Here is a 20,859-nt window from a genome sequence, read left to right on the forward strand (position 1 = left end):
GGCGTCAACAGTTAGAAACAGAAAGGCAACACATACTACAGGAAAAGCTTCAAAAAGCACAGCAAGTTTAAACGTATTCAAAATATGTGTGCAAAGATGGTCCTACAATGGAGAAAATTTGACAGTTCCAAACAGACGTTATTAAACTTGCACTGGCCACCGTTTAAATACAGAATTAACTTCAAAATTTTGTGTTATATGTATAACTGCCATACTTCAAGAGCACCAGGTACTTAAAAGACTCCTGACACCACATGCACCCAGTCGCACAGGCATGAGATCTGCTGACAGACTGGATGGGTATTATGTAGTCCCGTTCAACAAACGAAAGACATTTTGTGACAGAAGTTTCTCTACCGTTGGTCCAAAGTTGCCGAACAATTTACCATCATATATTCGTATATCATACAATATTAACATATTTAAAAAGAATCTTAAAACATATTATTTTAGTGTTTTTTACTCAATGTTTCCGTAGCCTCCTCATTACATACTTTGAGTAGGCATGCATGATTATGTTCACTACCACATAAATATACTTTTATTCTCAGCGTGTTTTAGTCAAATATTAATGTTACTTTATATAGTATTAATTTATATTAGTTTACTTTTTTACATTTTTGTGCTATTCCCACAAAAAAACAGATTAGGACAGAAAATGAGGCTCATCTTTCAACTAGTAACATTCTGAAGAAACTAAGAACTCACAAAAATCACAAAAATGGAATCCAGGACGTAAATGGACAGCGTATGATTACAATCACTTATTTCATACATTACATTTCAAATTATTATGAGAACTCGGAGTCATGTAGACGCATTTTCAGTGACATTATATCACTATCAGTCCTCTTTAAAAATGAAAATTAAAACACAAATATAAATTCTTCATCCTTGCCCACACTGCTTGATATTTATCAGCAGATTGCAAAATATGACTCAAACATTTGGTGTGAAGAAATATTGAAAGATGTGAATGTTACAGAAAGCAGAACCTTGTACACGGATTATCAAAGCAAATTTACTGAAACTGAGTGGAAAAAAGATATGTATATTTGAACACCATTTCGCCAAGGATGCGGTGACGTTTTTAAGTTATGAGGAGGAAATAAGCCAAAAGCAATCATATTTGAAACATTTAATACAAATAAAATCAATTGCTAACTCTACAATTGCTAAATCTACAGTGATAAAGTGTGAAAAAACAATACAAAGAAATTTGGATCGGAAAAGAGCAGCAAACATAGTTAACGGAGTAAACTTAATCAACGGAGAAATAACGCATTCATATCAGAGGATTGATTACACACTGAATAAAAGCATTGAACAGTACACAAGCAAAAAAGTAAAATGTGCAATTGTTCCCTGTCCTAAAAGTAGCTGCAATGAACAAGCCTGTAGTGTTGATCTTTTTGTTGAAACTGATGGTGAATAAAACTTCACAAAATTAGGAAAAATATTAAAATGAGAACTTGAGAAAAGTCATCGACTAATTTCCACTTATATAGTTTTTGTTTGATGCGGCACATTGGAATTATATTCTTGTTCAAACTGTGACACAACCACCGGGGTTGGACATAGGTTTCAATTGCAAGACACGTTTCTTGACAACAAATTAACAAGAAATGTCGTACACAAGTGAAAGATATTGATGAAGAGAACTGTATACAGCCATACACTATTGAACTACTGTCTGGTGCTAAGTTATGTAAACTGTATTTCAACGGTGTAGAACCCTGGGTAACCGATACCCTTGATTGGCGGCAAGTGAATACAGACACAGAATGGCTATTGCATGTTCCACTGGAAGTTCAAGTATTTTTCCCATCCTGCTTCTTAAATAAAGACAGTGTTAGAAGAAGATGTCAAGACAAGGAGCTTCTACTACGAAACAAGGTATTAAAATAGTACAATGTTGTTGATTGTTTCATAGAAAAAAATCAGAGGGGGTAAGCGGCCACACAGAATTTACTTACTTAAGTGCGCTCGGTTGTTGGATAAATGCGTGTATAATTTTCAAAATGGAGCAGTTCATAGCACACAGACGGTTGTACAAAATAAAGAGTGATTTATTGTTGGATTTTTCAGCGTATAACTTTTAAAATCAGACCAGTTTGTAGCAGACAGAGAGTCGTACATACTTAGTGTGCTTTATCGTTCGATAATTGAGTGTTTAACTTTCAAAGTTGGACCAGTTCTTAGCAGACAGACGATTGTGCATACTCAGTGCGCTTCATTGTTGGATTATCAAGTGTTTAACTTTCAAAATCAGACCAGCGCTTAGCAGACAGACGGGAGTACATACCGGTACTTAACTTGCGCTTTGTAGTTTAATAGCGGTTTTGTTAAGGTCTGATTTAGTATTTATCGGAACACTTTGGTAATTCTTATTTTCAATGCCAGGTGTAACTTGAGCATTATCATTCTGAGAAAGTACAAATCCAATGTTTTCATTTTGAATCTTCTCAGCAATTTTCTCCATTCTCTCACCATGCAGCACAGAGGTTACAAATTTGTCGGTTGACTGCATACTTTTATTTGCTTTATTATCAGTTAATGCAAAAGGTTTGATACTTCAGCTGTTTGCTTAATGGGTTCAGATGGTCTGTAGCCAGGTTTTGTTGCCCCATTTTCCTTTGGACTGCACGTCTGAGTCGCGGGTCTCCTGGGTGACATCCACTCTTCTGTAAGGAGCTGGGAGGTAGTGGGATGCTGCTGCAATGAAACATAGGGGGAACCTGGCCGCAACAAATGTTCAGGCAGTGACTGAGTGCTCAGCCTTCTTGGAATGCTTGAACTTTCCACAAATTCACCTTGATTAGTGAAGGTTTGAGATGAAGCCAACACAGAATCTTTCCGTTCTTGCTGTTTTTTTGACACTTTTCTGAAGTATATTTGAATATGTCTGTATAATAGTCTGAATTTCGTGAGGACTCTTTGGGCTTCTTTGCTCAGTACTTCCCCTTCTGCTGCGAGATTTCAAGGTGCCAGATTTTCCAGGTGTTGTCAATTGAGGACTCTTCAGACCGCTTTCCCCTTTCTCAGAGCCGTCTGCATGTAGATCTGACAGGTCAGTACAAGTCGAGTTGGACCCGCTTCTCTGATAGGTTCCGGTAAGATACTCTGTAACCTTCTGAACAATATTCATGTCTACGCCTTCAAATGGTACGCATGGCTTGTTTTCAGTTGTCTGGGTGGCGCTTTCTGTCACTCTCTTTTCTGATTCTCCAATGTTTTCATGATTTTTCGCTTCAGAGAATACGTTTTCCCTTTGTGTAAGTTCATTATATGCAGTATCAATGCCTTCACCTAATGATGTTTAAAGATCTAAACAGCTGTCCTGTTCGTTCACAATATAATTTTGGGTTTCATCAGCCATAGCTTCTACATTGTCAGTTGGACCAATTTTTGTTGCGAGATACTGGCCACTAAATAGATTGAAGGTTTCTTCTTGTTCAAGGGTGTTGTTAAGTTGCTCATTTGTGGCATGATGGTAGCCCCTAGTAGTTTGGTCTGTTTTGATGTCTTCACCACTGTCATCCTCAATCACCCTCCTCCTACGATTGGCTGACATTGGTTTCCTAGCAACAACCACTTCTTCAATAATGTCTTCAGACTCTTCCATGATGGGAAGTTCCAGTCTGAACATGGGCTGGGTTGTGGACTCTGATTCAGACTGGATCATAGAAATGGACAGCTTGTCCACAGTGGCACACGCAGACACTGATATAATGGGATCTCCAGCAACCACGTCCTGAGTTTCTGACCTTAATACTGGCACATGCTCAGCAGTCAATGCAGCATCTGAGGTAGCTATGGAAACAGCTCCCTGTGAAACTGGGGTGTCTGTCATATGGGTGTCCCTGGGTGTCTCCAAATAGAATTTACCTATATCACTGTCCTCATTCTTCCAAATGACCAGAGGATTTGAGCTGATTGCCAACAGTTCCTTCTGTCTCTTCCTTGAACTTCTAATCTCCTCCACTGACCTTGGTGCCCAATTTCACAAAGATTTGTCTTAAAGTATAATATCTTTTATTTCTCTTCAACAATATGTTTTAATACAGAACAAGTATTTACATGACATAATTAAATTGCTATATGGAATTTACCCTTTTACAACTTTTTAAGATATTAAAGCTTGTATTTAGCAAGTTTGCATTTGACCTATTGTTAATGTGTTATTGATACATTCCTTGCCAATCAACAAGCATATGAATTATGCAATATGTATCACGCCTTAATATTAGATTCCTTTATAATAGTGTTGTTTATTGTTGGGTGGATTTGATAGCATATGTTTCTGTATTGACTTTCTATAATCACCTGGTAACGCCAAATTCCGTCCGAACACCAAACTAGTATATATATATATATATATATATATATATCAATACATACCGTGATTTGCGGGGTGCCCGTCGTTTTCAGACCTTTCTTGTGGGGCCTATATTTAATATGGGATCTATATAAGAACCCGCAAAATATGTGCGCCTTAAATGTGTTAACTTTCATACTGGAAGCATCCTATAGCAATTACGCGCAAGTCGGTCTTAAATTGAAATTAAAATAGAGTTGTCTCCCCTACTCTAGGTCAGTAAAGAAACCATCTCTACATCATCTAGACGCTTGCATAGAACCCGCAATTTTATGTATGCCCCGCAGTTAAAGCGCGTGAAGTGATATAGAACACGAAGATCAGAAAATGGCGGCAGTTAACGGGTGTTACATGTGATATTGAAAATTAATAGATCTACAGTACTCAGTAATGATGTATTTCAAGGTAAATTGAACACACAATTGTTTGTTTTATGAAACCTTGCGTAGCACAGTTAAAATATGCTGTAGTTCCAAATCACCAACGATTGTCTCACAATCACACATGAAGTCTTATTGATATTGCAAACGGTTTTTAAGTTGTTTTTAGCTATCTTACTTAGACTGTAAACTCGCTTTTAAACTAGTTTTCAACTAATTTATTGTTGTAAATAATACGTGTATTCAGCTGTTCAGTTATTATGCAGAGGGAAAATTAAATAATCTCTTTCGATTAGTGGCTATTATTTGCCAGAGTGGCAGAGAGGCAGGTAGTCCGGATTTCTGGTCTCGAAGGCTATTGCTATATTGACTGACGCCTTCGAGTCCAGAGTCCATCGTGATTTTTACGTTAGATTTCTCCGCACAGATTTTCTGCGCACGTTTGACGGCCTATAACTTCATTAATATTGAATGGTATATGAATTCAAACATACCGATTTGGAGTTTAACCATTTATCTGTCAATCTGTGAAGTTTATATGTCGCTATTGTATTAATATCCAAACTTTTGATTTTAATCAGACATATAAAAAGTGCAAAAAAATGTTGAGGTAGAAGTCCGAAACATTCGAAATGACCAAGTACGTGTTCACTAAGCTGGTCCCCCGCTGTCTACTGGCTCCATTATGTTCCACCACATTCGATAGACGAAAGACCGGTTTCCAGTCTACTACGTCACACGGGGTTCCCCAGGAATTTCTCAGATCTATGACGTATTTTGTGGGAACAACAAAACAGTTTTAACCCAAATTGCTGTAATAATTGATAAATAACTCGCTTATAAGAGGTGTTTCGGATACTTGTGTGGGCTGAGACCATTCAAAAATCATCCATGTATGTATTTCAGGTTTCCGCTTTTTTGTCAGTCCCTTAGAACATGAAATATCGCAAGGTAAAAGCACTTAGTCGGTCGTTCGGAATTTTTGTAACATAAAAATCACGATGGACTTGAGACGTAGCGAAGCACGATACATGTCCAAATGATGAAAAAGCTTCGTTCACGGTTCATTATTGAGACTAAGAGGCAGGGTGATTAACATTTTACATTACATTTACATACAGTTTGAAGCATCATAGATCCAATAAAGGTATCCCGTGGGAATGTTGAACAATTATTATAAACTGTTTGAAACTTAGGGCTTTCAGAAGTAGCCGGCAGAAATCCGCCGTCTAAAACCTCATGAGGTGCCGCTAGTCCAGATTTCTGGTCTCGAAGGCTATTGCTATATTGACTGATTCCCGGAAAAAAGCCCCTCGGAAAAAAGCCCCTTCCACCAATTTTTGCCAGTGCGGAAAAAAGCCCCTTCATCAATTTGCCAGTGCGGAAAAAAGCCCCTTCGTCGTTTTGCCAGAGCGGAAAAAAGCCCCTTCGTCGTTTTGCCAGTGCGGAAAAAAGCCCCTTCCACCAATTTTACCCGTGCGGAAAAAAGCCCCTTCCAAATGATTATTATACTTGGAGCGGTATGTCTATTATATAAATTTCCACACTATTGACAAACAAATCATATTCATTAAAAACATGCCTTTTCCAATCAACAAACATTGCGAAAAATGTTAAAGACCTTCATTTAAAGGCGGCCGGCCTAAAAAAGGCCGTATTAAGTTCAGGAGGACTGGGCCACGTTTCCCATCCGCCACATGGAACGTGCTCGACAGTACCCTGAGCGGCAAAGAACGTACAAACAACGTCTGTGAGGAGTGGAACAGTGGGTTCGCGAAGCTGGTGGGTCATGCTAATCCTTCCCTCTGGACAGCTGTTGTGTGTGTTCAACGGGACGCTACAATGGTAGAGGCCGATGTGCTCCGCTTTAGACAAGGAAAGACTGTGACAAAACATAAGAGAAGAAGACAACTCCACACGAAGACGCTGCAGACCCTTTGCCAGCAGTACAGCTCCGGAAGGAAGACAATGGGTGAGTTCCTAGATACTGTTGGACACAACATCCGTCTTCGGTGAAGAGACTACGAGTGACATTTTACAGTGATATTTTTTGATGTAATGTAGATATGTAAGATATTTTGAAATATGTTTCATCATTTGTAGTTTTGCTTGTCATAATAAATATAATACAATATGATAATTTTCGTTCACATGTTACTTTTTTGTGTCCCAGTCTGTTTGAAAAAAGTAAATTTACTCTATGGTTTCTAAGGGGATTTTTACCGCTCTAAACATAATCATTTGGAAGGGGCTTTTTTCCGCACTGGCAAATTGTCGAAGGGGCTTTTTTCCGCACTGGCAAAACGACGAAGGGGCTTTTTTCCGCACTGGCAAAACGACGAAGGGGCTTTTTTCCGCACTGGCAAATCGATGAAGGGGCTTTTTTCCGCACTGGCAAAATTGGTGGAAGGGGCTTTTTTCCGAGGGGCTTTTTTCCGGGCACCATATTGACTGACGCCTTCGAGTCCAGAGTCCATCGTGATTTTTACGTTAGATTTTTCCGCACAGATTTTCTGCGCACGTTTGACGGCCTATAACTTCATTAATATGCAATGGAATGTGAAATCAAACATACCGATTTGGAGCTCAACCATTTATCTTCTGATGTGTGATGTTTCAAGAATGTCACAATTGTATTAATATCCAAAACTTTGATTTAAATCACACACATAAAAAGTGCAAAAAAATGTGGAGGTAGAAGTCCGAAACATCCGAATAGCAACGAGCTACGTCACACGGTCCGAGAAGTAGGCCGACACTCAAATTCCACATATCACTGTAAATAATAGTGTACGCGTATAACCGTCTTAAAATATTTGTGAGCATTTGATAATATACTATGACTAAAATAATTTGATCCGTATTGTCTTTATTTGATTCTATATTTTTGTTCTTACTTTTTTGAAACGATGGATTTATTTGTGGAATTCGACTGTTGTTAAACATTTTGTCATAAAAACGGGAAGATATATTTGAGGAAAAGCCGTCTTTTTTTCTCTATAGTGAAACATGTATGGAAAGCTGAATTGGGCTTCTTTCAGACTTAGTGGACCACATTGGCTGATACTGGCGCAACTCTTAGGAATGATATGACCGTTTTTATATCTAAAACAATGAAGTACATATGAATCATTTGAAAAAAGAAATCATTACGGACTGTGCTTAAAAGGCTGGTTTACGAAAACACCTTTTCCTAATCTGTATGTGAAGAGAGATCAATCATTAATTATATAAAAGATAAATTTAGTACTTGTAACTCAATTTTGGATAAGACGCGTACATTTTCCCCATACTGTACTACGTAATACGATGACGTATGTTCTCGCGAGAATCTCGCCGCGGTCGTAAACAAAATCGAAGTCGAAAGCTAATTTTGAGCTTCATCGATGTTAATTGACAGATAACTCGCTTATAAGAGGTGAATCGGATACTCGTGTGGGCTGAGACGATTCAATTTTTTTTCATGTATGTATTTCTGCTTTCCATTTATTTGTCAGTCCTTTTGAATATGAAATATCGCAAGTTAAAAGAACACAGTCGGTCGATCGGAACTTTTGTAACATAAAAATCACGATAGACTTGAGACGTAGCGAAGCACGATAAATGTCCAAATGATGAAAAAAGCTTCGTTCACGGTTCATTATTGAGACTAGAGGTGCCGCCTACTAGGAACTGTTTCCAAAAAAAATCACGGAAGCAATAAAAATGGTACCATAGACTAACAAAGATTCATTGATATTGTCGTAATATGACAATAGGTGCTACTTAAATCGGGGAAAGCCTCACCTACTTTACATTTAGTTTTAATTGTTTTTTAAACGACATGGTAAACCAACCTTACGACCCCGGGCCCCGGTTTCACGAACATTCTTAAGTCCATTATTGTTCTTAACTCCATAACAGTCTTACTTACAAATTACAGGCTTAAATTAACTGCCTTTATTTGTGTTGCGTTTCACGAAAAATAACAGGCATAATAACAGTCTTAGTAAAATTCTTAAATCTCTTTTTAAGACATCTATACCCAGGGATCAGGAAATCTCCGAATCCCAATCGGTCCGAGAGACGGCCGAAACCCTCTGATACCTCTTCGCCCCGCACCCCCCACCCCCTCCAAAAAAGACTATATTCTCTAAATCTTTCATGCATGGAACAATACATTATGTTTGATGTGATGTGAAAATAGGCCTTTTATTTGAAATCACATTAAAAACATCTTATTTTGTTTTAGAATTGTTGGTCTTATTAATTATTTTAGAAAGAAATGTCCAATCGGTTTAGAAGGTAGATAGAATGAGCTCTATTTGTTTTTGAACTCTATAAGACTCCCATTTGATGATTTGATTAATGACCAATTAAGTTGTTCAATGTCAATAAAACATGTAGTATTTGCAAAGAAAGCAAGAAATATTATCATATTCAACAAAATAATACTCCTTTAATATTCACAATCTACCATGCATCATTTAATACTGGACCGAATGTGGTAAATAATAATCGGTTTTCGTGGAACAAGTGTGTCACTTGTACTTCTCAATCAAGCGTGCCCAATTGTTTACATTGTTAATTCCCCTAATTTATGATCGCCTCGGGCATTTTTTGACATGGGGATATCAATTAGCGGATTAATCTCGGGACTGCGGAGATAAATGTACTGGTAAGTGTGTAGAATGTCACACCTGTCTGTGAAATCCGGACCGATTTTTATGATAAATCTCAATTTGCAATCGGTCCAGTACGACCAAAATCGGTCAAAAACCGATAAAACCGGCATTTTCCTGATCCCTGGCTATACCCCTGTCTTAACTATGATTAGCAGTCTTAAATATGGCCGATTAAGATATAAGAATTTAGTGTCTGTGATATTTTGTGCCCAAAGTATGACAAATATATTTTAAACACTATTTTTGTGTATTCACGACATAACAGAAATTTATAGGTTTAATGTCCAGTCAGAATAGAAGAATGCTAATAGATGTAGGTAAATATCTCTCAAAATCCGAAATTCAATTTAATTCTTCCAGGCAAATAACACTTATCACTGTATCTTAATGTATTGTTGTTTACATGTTGGCTTTACGTATTGTAAATGCATTATGCTAATAAAGAATATGTTATGTTAAGTTATGTATTGCAGTCAGTTGCAGACTCTCTAGAAACAAAGACGAATCGGCATATTCCCCTCCCACCTCTTCTGTCATCAAGAGAGAGAGAGAGGGAGAGAGAGAGAGTTTGGTCATACTTGATTACCAGTTTTAAGTCAATGTGAAAATTATATTACTTACGAGAGTGAGTAAGAGAGAGAGAGAGACCCAGAGATAGAGAGACCCAGAGAGAGAGAGAGAGAGAGATAGAGAGAGAGAGAGAGAGAGAGAGAGAGAGGAGAGAGAGAGAGAGAGAGAGAGAGAGAGAGAGAGAGAGAGAGAGAGAGAGTGTTCCCCAGACACTTTAACAAAGTTAATGTACATACAAAACGATCCATTACATAATGTAACTTGAAACCTGGATCACTTAGTAAGCGCAAAATACATACAATCATTGCGAGCTGTACTGTATTTACATGCATGCAAAAATCTCGGGCAATTTTAACAGTTGTAAACAGTCGTGGAAATGGTGCAATTTTAACGGTTAGTTCAGTTACTTAAGCCTTTTAACATGTACACAAATTTTCACTTGTGTGCCAAATTTATTGAGGTGTATATTTTTTATGACTTTCTATAATTTTCTACTTTAGGCAACTGGAGCTACTGTGTATTTTAACATGTTCAATTTATGATACAACTACATACCGTGATCTGCGGGGTGCCCGTCGTTTTCAGACCTTTCTTGTGAGGCCTATATTTAATATGGGGTCTATATAAGAACATAAAATTAAATATATATAATGCTGCTTTGTTGGGTCTTTGTAATTATGGGGTCTTTGTAAGCAAACAGGAAGTGGTTTTACAGCCATTGTGAATTCAGCATGGATTCTGCAATATTTCAGAATGTGCATCTTATTATCTTAAGTTTTGTGTTGTTGACACTTATTGCTATTGGTTTATTAATATTATGTGTATACATGAGATGGAATGCTTTATTTTTGAGATGGAATAATGATCTTCAGTAAAGTGTAGTTTCTTTAGTGTGTATGTGGTAAGGAGTATGTTCTCATTAGAGAGGTCCAGTTATTTGCTAGGTTAGATTAGGTGTGCACACAATTTTTATCCTTCATCTGTGGTCATCAAGTGATGCAAACATCTTCTTAACCTATATAAACCTCACAAGTTCAAGCAGTTGTATATAAGTTTTATTGGGTATATAAAATACATTCTGTATTTTCATGTTTTATGGGGTATATATCATTACATATTTCACAGAGTGATTGTTAAAAAGGATCATATTGGCAGTGTATATAAATGAACATTACATATGTTACTAAATACGGCACACTGTAGCTGTTTATTAACCTCTAAATAATTACGGGTTTCAGGAAGTTCCGCCATTTTGAAAATGGATGATTGCAATGTAGGCATGTGCTTAAGAAGAAGTTTTTGAAAGAAATAATGAAATCACGAAATTGTGAAATCACGAAATCGTAAAGTTTTGGAGTGAAATCACGAAATCGTGAAATAGTGAAGTTTTGTTGACAAAATTCTCTCCAAAACTTTACAACTTCATGATTTCACAATTTCACTTCAAAATTTCGTAATTTCTCGATTTCATTCATTCGTGATTTAGCTATTTCTTTTCAGAATTTCATGATTTCACAATTTCACGATTCTTCCTTGTTTTCGAATCGTGAAATCATGTAGTTGAAATGTCACGATCAGTCTTTCATATGTTCATGGATAAAAGATTTCCGTATTATGACGGAATTCCGTATTTCCGATCTTCGTCAGGGCCGTTTTTCCAAATCGCATAAATTCGAGGAGAAAATTGAGGGGGGGTGGTAATTCTGCGTTAAATTTCACCATGACATTCCTGACGTCCAAGGACCGGCAGGTCAAATTGTTGTTGTTATCTTCACTAAACAGAGTAAATAAATAACGTCATCCCATTGGTTAAGAAAACAATGATAATTGCCGAATCAATCGAATTAATTTTGACAACCAATGGAATTACGTTATTTATTTACTCCCATTAGAAAAAGTAATGGCCGACTCCAAACGTCAAACAGTGAATATTTATTGTTAATATCGCAAATGTGAATTGTGTGTCCGATGCTCGATGTTGTAACCGCATCATATCGAAAGAGAATGGACATATCTTTCGAAGGTATGTGGCTTTTGGATATTTTCGGGAAGGAATTAGTGAAAATTTGCTAAAAACTACCGGTTTCGTGCATCCGTCCGTGGACGTCAGGAATGTCATGGTGAAATTTTACGCAGAATTTTGTGAAACTCTTTGCTGTTTCTGATTGCATTGACGGATTTTGATAAAACAAAAAGTGTTTTTGAAAAGAAAAATCATTCCTAGACACGATTCAGTAGATATTTTTGAGATCCTGTCAATTTTAAGGGACTTTTGGGTGATTAGTAACTTTCTCATCTTACAGTTACTGATTGTGAAAATAAATTGACATTGTGTAGATCAACTTTCTGCTTTTCTAACTTTTGAACCTTTGATTTGTAGTGTTGTCATCTATTTCACCTTCAAAATGTAGAGAATATTATCAGTGTTTAAGTATATTTAAAGGCCTCAGATTGCACTCCGATATGCTAAAATCCAGGAACTTCCGGGGGCCTCCGGCCCCCTGAACCCCCAGCCAGGGCGTTGCCCTGTACCCACCGGGGGCCCTGCGGCCCCCAGCTTGAAATTTCAGTATTTTCACTTTTCTGAACTTTTACCCATGTATGTTACCCCTGTCCATCCATAACACGGTTTATTAATGAAATTTATTTTCAGTCAATTTAAACAACTGCAAAATCTTTGGATTATAAACCGTCATACCATATTAAAGCTTGTAGTAGGTCCGATAGTGTATAGAAATGGCATTCATTTTAGCGGGGTACTCTATATATCCCGTACCTTTATAGAACCTCGCAGCAAGGGTTAATATTGAAATTGAGGACCCATAACTTACCACATATCTTAGTATACATAGACAACCCAGATTATGGTTTGATACAGATACCCCGTTTCTGACGATATTTCTGTTTATATATATATTATATATGTATATAGTTGGTTAGTCAGAAGACTGCTTGTGGAAAAAACATTATTTAATATATTCAGGAAATGAGACCAAGAAGAAAGAAACAGGAGAATGTGGCAGCAGACTGCATTGATTCAGGGGAGGACCTCAAAGATTTTGTTATTGAACATATACCACCAAAAGGTATTAAATTTTGATTTATGTTATCAATAAACTGGAACATATTTTAGACAAAACAAACTGTGTACATGTATATACATTGGCCACCATACATCTCTAGACAGGCCAAAAATCTTAACTATAATACATAGAAGACATGTCGTCTTCAAACTCATACATTTTCTATTTTGGCTGTTCAGACACTTGAAAATTGTTATCCAGAGAGTGTAGACAGAGAAATTAAAGTAAATTAAACTAAAGGGCTCTCACTACACTTGCAAATCAGGGAGAAGTTTTGTCAGATCATATAAGCAATGTTGAAACAAAATTGTAAAATATTTTAGCGACCAATCATGTGTTAATACAAAATGGCGGCCAGTGTAAACATCTGAGTATTTCCGTTCTCGCAGTCTCGTTCTGCCTAGTGAAGTTTTACGATATTTGTTCTATTTTTATATAGAAGTTGCGTATCCTTATAGTTTATAGGTCTTTGGTCAAAGTAAGTACCAAACTGAGTGTCAAAAAGTAAGTCAAGTTGTAGTAAAACCATGTGTAATATTTGCCTTTGAATTTGATTAAACTAGAGCAGTGTTCTTGGGTAAGTGATGTAGGGCTTTCATGGCCCTCTTGTTTATATAATTGTTTTTGTTTTTGTTTTGCTTGATAGGTCTTGGTGTTAGAACAACAATAAATAGAACAAAAGGAGATTTCTTAATGATTTATCCCGGCGAACTGATAACAGAAAGAGAAGGGGAAGAACGTGAAGAACGTGAACCATCCGTGTTTAGATACTTCTTCCAATATAAAAGGAAAGGGTGGTGGTAAGTATGTTAGAAGTTGTAATAAAAATAACTTTTAAAGTTGAATAACGCAATATTCAGAACAAAAAAAGAAATTAAAAAAAAATATTCTACCAGTTAATATCTGCTAGAAAGTGATTGAAGTCAATTTTTTCCACAACATTTTGACCACTAGGATAATAATCTCCCAAATGTGCCAATTTGAGCACAGGTGATTGGAAGAATTCTTATTTTTAAAACAATTTTCATTTATATAGTATGGATGCTACTAGTGAATTAGATGTTGGGCCTCGGCTAGGTCGTCTGGTGAACCACGGTGGTAAAGGTAGAAATTGTGTTATGAAAACCCTGGAGTTCAACAAAAGGCCATATCTTTGCTTGTTTGCTGCTAAAGATATTCCACAAGGTGAAGAGTTACTGTATGATTACGGCATTAAGGATTTGCCTTGGGAGGTATGTACACTCAGAGCTTGTTACTCTTTTTTTCTCTTCTGAAGATGGAAGGATATATAGAAATGACCCACGATCTGAGATTCAGGCTCATACAACAGACTCACATTGAGAAAGTAGGCTCAGTTTGTTTCATTGTTTCATTTCTGTCGTTTCTAAGAAGCAAATTGAACACTTCTTTTTGTTTTATGCCATTTGTTTTCATAAACATTTATGATTTGAAATCTATTTACTTGACAGAAATTACTATTTATTTACAAAGTAAACATATCATTGTGCCCCACATAGTTCTATTACACAATAGAACACAAAATGTCATTTTTTTAGCTCAATTATTCGAAGAATAAGGAGAGCTATACTAGTCACCCGAGTGTAGGTGTCCACGTCGGCATAACCACTTATGTTAAAGTTTGCATGCCAAGTACCACCTCAGATGTTTTCAAAGTCCATTGACATATGGCTTTAAAGGGAGATGTGCAGGATTGATAAATGGAACAGATTTGTGAAAAGGCCCTCTTGTTGGTGGGAAAGGTTTAGATCGAATTCCTGACTCACTCCCCAGTTGAAATAATGTCGCATTTAAAATGAGCATAATATGTTTACTTTGCTTCATTTCTGACTTTTCGAATAGTCAAGAGTGCAGTTGTTTCCATCTGGCTCTTGTTATTCTTCCACTACTTCTGATTTATGTAGGGTAGTGGTCAGTCTGGTGTAGGTTTGTGCTTAGTTACCAACTTAGGCCAGAGCCCTAAGTATGCCCAGGAATGGTGAGTAGGTTAACTGACCGCCATGATATGACGGAAATAATGCTAAAAGTTGCCACACACACTCTCAGCAGAGCAACACATCCTTTCTTGCAGAATTGCCTGAACCTGAACCTGAACCTTACAAAGCAGGGTCATTTGAAGAATTGTCTGAACCAGACAACAGCTATGAGGATGTTCCTGAAGTTGAAACAGAAGCTGTACAGAAGCCTCATGCATGTACAGGTATTTATTTTATATGAATACTTTTGTAGCTGTAAAAAGTGTTGTGTCCTGACTGACTAAAAACTGAAGTTTCTCTTTAATGAAACTAAAATCAGCCCAGGTTGGTTGAGTTAAAATACAGTTTCCTCTGATGTGAAGGCTGTAGGTATTAGCCTCAGCTAGGTCATTCTAATAAACCTGATTATCAGAAGAATAGTCTGAGCTATTGTACTCGCCCAGGCATGACACCTTGGTTAATGTTTAGCATGCAAACACTTTATCATGAATATCACAAAAACGTCAAATGTATTAGCTTGAAACTTCACATGTGTCTGCTCCACTATCACATCTACTGCCATAATCAAGTTTGATTACTCTAGTTGGAATAGTTATTGAACTATGGCCTTTGTTTGACAGTTGTGATAGTAAATAGCACTCTCATATCAGTGTACTTGAAGAGGTTGCTGTGGAATTGTGATGGCATTTACCACTTTTTACAACATCCTTATGTCAGTGAACTGGAGAGATGGTTTGACACAATCCTGATACCAGTTTACTTGAACAGGAGGCTGTTGAATTGTGACATCATGTAAAAAAATTAAAAATCCTGTCAGAAATCACAAGAGTTAGAGCATTGATATTATGTATGTAGCATGGTATTATGGTTCTCTACCAATATTGTTCAAATTATGGCCTGGGGTCATAATTGGCACTACTCCAGTGTTGCTAAGTTTTCATAGGGTTGTATTGGGAAACACTAGGATTCACTTAGTTTATTATTAATATTAGTTTAAAGACTTCTCGGCTATCGCCTTGGTCAATAATGACTTTTTGATGCATATTACATCATGTATTAGAGCTGAAAAGTTCATAACGGTGTAATATGAAGTAACCTGTACAGAGTTTGGCCTCTATTTTAACTAGAGGTTTGAAGTCTGCTCATATTATGCCACTGGGGTCATATTGGCCACACCCTTTATATGTATATATTTATGTGGTCCACCTTTATATGTATAGAAGGAAATATTCCATCTGGGCCCTCTATTTTGCAGTGTTAAACTTAAGGAGTCTAACTATATTTGAAGCCTATTATAGATTTTTCACACTTCTGAATATTTTAATTATGTTTAAAGCATATACATCGATAAAGTACTGTTTTAAAATGTCATTAAGGTTTATATTTTTAATGTTTGCATTTGCGTGTCATAATTATGAAAAGAAAATTGTTCACATTCCAAAGTTTTTGATTTGCGATAAAATTTACAATTGTGTTTCAATTTCATTCAAACAAACTTTGTATTGTAAATAATATCAATATGGAGGGAACCGTGTTGCAAAATTTTGATATCCGAATGCGTTTCAAAGATATTGAGAAATAACCATTTTTTTTGCTATTTTTATTACCCTCTATTACTTCAAATAACACAACTTTCTTTTAAATTGGACAATAAAAATTCTGTGACACGGTTCCCTCCCCGGGGGATAGATTTTGATGTGTCGAAAACCGCCTGAAAATCAGATAACAAATAACAAAACTATCCCAATTCAAAAACTCCAAACGATTGGAAAATCAGTTCTCTAAAATCACGCCCACAAAGATCTAAAACCCTATCAGACAAGTTATCAGGGCAATAATCCATATCTATCGGCTAATCAAGTTGCAGATCTTTCGACAATCATCACATAAACCAATTCATAGACTCCGTCCAACAAAATAATCAACAAATGTTGTAATTAGGCTTGTCACATGCAGCAATAACAGCTCATTATTTTTACTAAACAAAATGATTCTTGTCATAAATGTGTTGTATACAATGCCTGTGTTATTGTCGCCATTGTGTATAACACTGTCACATTAAATATCCAACCTACACCTCTTCCAAACCTACAAGGGTAACATGCTCACCAACGCCTATGACAGTCTCCTTCAGCATTGTGAAAATAACATGGTCACACATCTAGAAACATTCCTCATTTCTCACTCGGTAAACATGTTTGTAAATCCTTTCACAATAACATACAGCTCTTAGAGCTGCTATTCCGGCCCTTCATGACTTTGATTTTTAGTTTCATGAAATTACATTAATTAATGTTCTTTTAAACATTTGTGATAATTAAGATACACGAAATGTCTTAAAATAAGTGAATATAAAATATATGTTCTGTTATTAAAATTATTTTCAAGTCGTATTTTAAATAATACATGAAATAAATGATCTAAATAACATATAAGATACTTTGAATAAAGGCAAGTTCATAATCATTCTTTTAATAATATTTTTTTTCAATATACTGAAATTTCTTTTAAAAATAATTATATATTATTAAAGTAGAATTTTACCGTATAGTATAATATAATACTATCTCGTTACTCAACATTGATATTGTAAATATCCTCGCCAATTGAATTGAAAAGGAATTTTAATATGCCCTATTACATACCCCTTTCCATACAAAAGAATAATATGCATTTTAGTGCAGTGCATTTGAACATTATTCCAAGCGTGGTTAATATTGTTTTTAATGTGTTGATGGTTTTCAATGGGTTGTTACGGTTACATAATTAACGCAATATAATTATTCTCAACACCTTTCTCAAACAATACAACATGTACCTAAAATGCACCTTTCTTATGTTGGCCACTGTCAAAGTAACCGATGATAATTGCGATCTTTAAATGACATAGTCACGCTTCATGTCAAAAGACATTAATTTTCACATGTTAAACGGTTTCTCCGATGGGTGAAGCAAATTGTGGAACATGTTGTTTGATGCTCTAAATTGGTTGGTAATTTAGAAATAACTTATATATTATGCAGATACTCCCCGTATCATCATACACGGGTCCCGTAAACCAAGATCCACGGCATATTTCTTTCAAATTATCTTTCACTGTCTCATCAAATTTCGTAATTGCCTGTTTGTTTCGTTTGTTTCCCATAACTGCAGTTAAATGAATGAATGACAGAGGCTTAATCACAAACAGTATTCTTTCTCATAGCCGTTAATCTGTTTAATAAGGGGCAATAAATCGCACAACTGTATCAATGCGCTGATTACCCCGTAGGCGCCCCTCTTACTGAGTGACTGCGATTCCCAATATGGCAGCGCGGCGAAAACAAAAGTAGAAACGTGCGATGCGTTGAAACAAACGGCGCTTTATACAATATCTACTTATCATATCTGCATAAAAATGGTATCAATATGCAGATAACAAAGTTGTCTTTTAATATAATTTAAAAACAAAAAAATGCATTTTATAGCCTTCAAATATAGTTAGACGCCTTAAGTAGATATAAGAATTTGCATTTTCTTTTAATATTTCAGGATCAAAAAAACGATGGTCGAAAGAGGAGGAGAGTGCTCTACGGGAAGCCTTTGACATTCAGATAAAAATGCAGAAAAACGTTTCAACAATGGAGATCAGGAAAGCACAGAAGTGTTATCCTGTGTTGCAAGACAGATCAGAAGCTGTTATTCGGACAAAAATAAACAACATCAAATTAGGAAAATACAAAAAAATATGAACTGAATTCAACCACTGCTAGATAAGGGTAATTTAAAAAAAAATAAAGCCATTGGTTTACAGTTGTATGATCATGAACATTTCTTGTGTCAGAATGCCGAAATTGATGAGTGAATTGGACTTTGCAAAGACATGTGTTTTTGAAATTATAAATGACTTTCACTGTTTAGTTTTCGCAGTGACCTTTGGAGGAAATTGCTTTTCCAATCAATAACTGGAGAACCGTTGGGCCAAGCTTTGTGAAACTTAATAGGAAGGTTTGTTTTTTTGTTGACCTCTATTGTTTTTAGGTGACTAGGTCAAAGGTCAAAGTGACCTTGTATGTTCAAACACTGTGAAAGAGTTGGGCCTAAGTTAAAGAAACATAGTGTAGTTGGCTGTGACCAGTAGATGGCACCTATGAATTTTCAGGTCACAGAATAAGTTCAAGGTCATAAGTGCAATGTTGCATATAGAGATATTGTATACTCTCATTTTGCGACAAATATTGGCATGGGGCATCTGTGTTGTATGGACATATTTCTAGTTCATCAAGCGAGTTTGTATTTGTACCTGCCATGCACCGGCATTGACTAATGGATCAGTCTGGGTGCAAGGTGTGCAGTCTGATCTGGGTCACACTGTTTGCTAATCACCAGTAATTATTGTAGATCTCTTATGAACAGCATGGCCCAGTTTAGACTTTGATCTCAAGAGCAGTTTGGTCTAAGTCAATGCTGGTTGCTGATGCATGATGGTTGCTTGTACATCAGACCTTATTTGTACCTGTTTAAACATTATTTTCTTACTTTTGTCAGTTTTTTTTTCATTTGTTGTGTCATTATATTTAAGGTCCAGAAGCACAGTTGTCAATTACGTTGGAGCAGTATTAGAGTCACTACATTACTTAAACATACTGACCTTTTTTAGCTATTGTGATCACTAGGTTGTCGATATTGTCTGCGCCATCGTCAGCCACGGCGTGCAAACACTTTTATGTAAGCCATAACATTTATTATCGCAAATGGCAAGAGCTTTCAAATGGCTAATATTTCATTGAGTGTGACCTTCTTGGTGACCTTCAAAAAAAAGACAAGCATTGGGGCATTACGACTCTTGTTTCATCAAAAAAAAATATTTGTTCAAGGTAACTACAATTAGTCCTCTACAACTTTCACATTTTATTTAGTTCAACAGTTCTATCACATTTTACAAGTTTTACATATTTTTGAGAAAAAAAGTAAAGCTGTGCTACTGTGGACATTCATTGTTTTACTCTTTTTTATTATTAATTAATGATCTTTAAGATTGGTATCTCATTCCATTTTGGACATGGTCTGGTCAGTATTAGTATTATACATATGAATGTTAGAAGGTTCATATATCTATGTTTGCAATTACAAGATAAAAATGCAGATAATATTGCAGCCAAATTGTGTTACAATGTATTACTATCTGATGTGTTGTGTGTCATTGAATAGCATAATCCATGAGACATCTTGCACCCAAGCTGATCCAGGCAAATGCTGGTCATGCCCAAAGAATTTTATCTGCCATTGATTCTTAGAAGGTTTGTGCCCAGCACATCATCAGGCACATTGAATTTTTACCGTAATGTAACAATAATACATTGTTCTGGTTCTTACATAGTTTCAAATCGTGTATTACTGTATACAAAGTTCCCATTTTATGTCATGGGCACATGCAAGATGCACAGAGATGGCAATATTGATAGTCCAGCAATATCAGTAGATTTCTATATGAAATGTATATAAACAGAAATTTCATTTTCTTTTAATTTCATCATTTCTGGTCATATACCTATCGTTCATATTTCATTGGAAAGCTCTTGAAATTCTTAAGATGTCATAATTAAAAACTAAAAATGAGGTTAAACAAACAGACCATTTATTGTTCAATGTTCTTTTCAGTCAAATTATGGGAAAAAAATCATATAGTGTAACTTTTATGCTTATAATTTTCTGTAGACAATATTATATTGTAAAATATATTTATATCTAAAATGCAAAATGAATAACAGTTAAAATGATACCATTTTGAGCTCACCTGAGCACGAAGCT

General features: G+C 36.0%; 3 protein-coding genes across 3 annotated transcripts in view; 2 read left to right on the forward strand and 1 right to left on the reverse strand.

Moving 5' to 3' along the window:
* Nucleotides 1-20,859, reverse strand: part of LOC127862132 (WD repeat domain-containing protein 83-like) — a 173,580-nt gene that overhangs the window by 13,544 nt on the left and 139,177 nt on the right. The window lies entirely within an intron of this gene.
* On the forward strand, nucleotides 4,648-14,809 carry LOC127862141 (N-lysine methyltransferase KMT5A-like). The gene is made up of 4 exons (XM_052401137.1): nucleotides 4,648-4,783; nucleotides 12,976-13,078; nucleotides 13,722-13,875; nucleotides 14,112-14,809. The coding sequence occupies exons 1-4, from the start codon at nucleotides 4,769-4,771 to the stop codon at nucleotides 14,347-14,349; spliced, it is 510 nt and encodes a 169-aa protein (XP_052257097.1). The 5' UTR covers nucleotides 4,648-4,768; the 3' UTR covers nucleotides 14,350-14,809.
* On the forward strand, nucleotides 14,352-20,089 carry LOC127861824 (uncharacterized). The gene is made up of 4 exons (XM_052400503.1): nucleotides 14,352-14,420; nucleotides 14,998-15,071; nucleotides 15,121-15,293; nucleotides 18,601-20,089. The coding sequence occupies exons 1-4, from the start codon at nucleotides 14,352-14,354 to the stop codon at nucleotides 18,798-18,800; spliced, it is 516 nt and encodes a 171-aa protein (XP_052256463.1). The 3' UTR covers nucleotides 18,801-20,089.

This window comes from Dreissena polymorpha, chromosome 16, assembly GCF_020536995.1.
Source record: "Dreissena polymorpha isolate Duluth1 chromosome 16, UMN_Dpol_1.0, whole genome shotgun sequence".
Classification (NCBI taxonomy): Eukaryota; Metazoa; Mollusca; class Bivalvia; order Myida; family Dreissenidae; genus Dreissena; species Dreissena polymorpha.

Bases quoted from the DNA above. Each gene is read 5' to 3' on its own strand.
- LOC127862141 (XM_052401137.1), top strand. The intron at 13,079-13,721 runs GTATTAAATTTT...TTTGCTTGATAG, and splicing joins TGAACATATACCACCAAAAG to GTCTTGGTGTTAGAACAACA. The intron at 13,876-14,111 runs GTAAGTATGTTA...TCATTTATATAG, and splicing joins TATAAAAGGAAAGGGTGGTG to TATGGATGCTACTAGTGAAT.
- LOC127861824 (XM_052400503.1), top strand. From the start codon at position 14,352: ATGGAAGGATATATAGAAATGACCCACGATCTGAGATTCAGGCTCATA. The intron at 14,421-14,997 runs GTAGGCTCAGTT...TGATTTATGTAG, and splicing joins AACAGACTCACATTGAGAAA to GGTAGTGGTCAGTCTGGTGT. The intron at 15,294-18,600 runs GTATTTATTTTA...TTAATATTTCAG, and splicing joins GAAGCCTCATGCATGTACAG to GATCAAAAAAACGATGGTCG.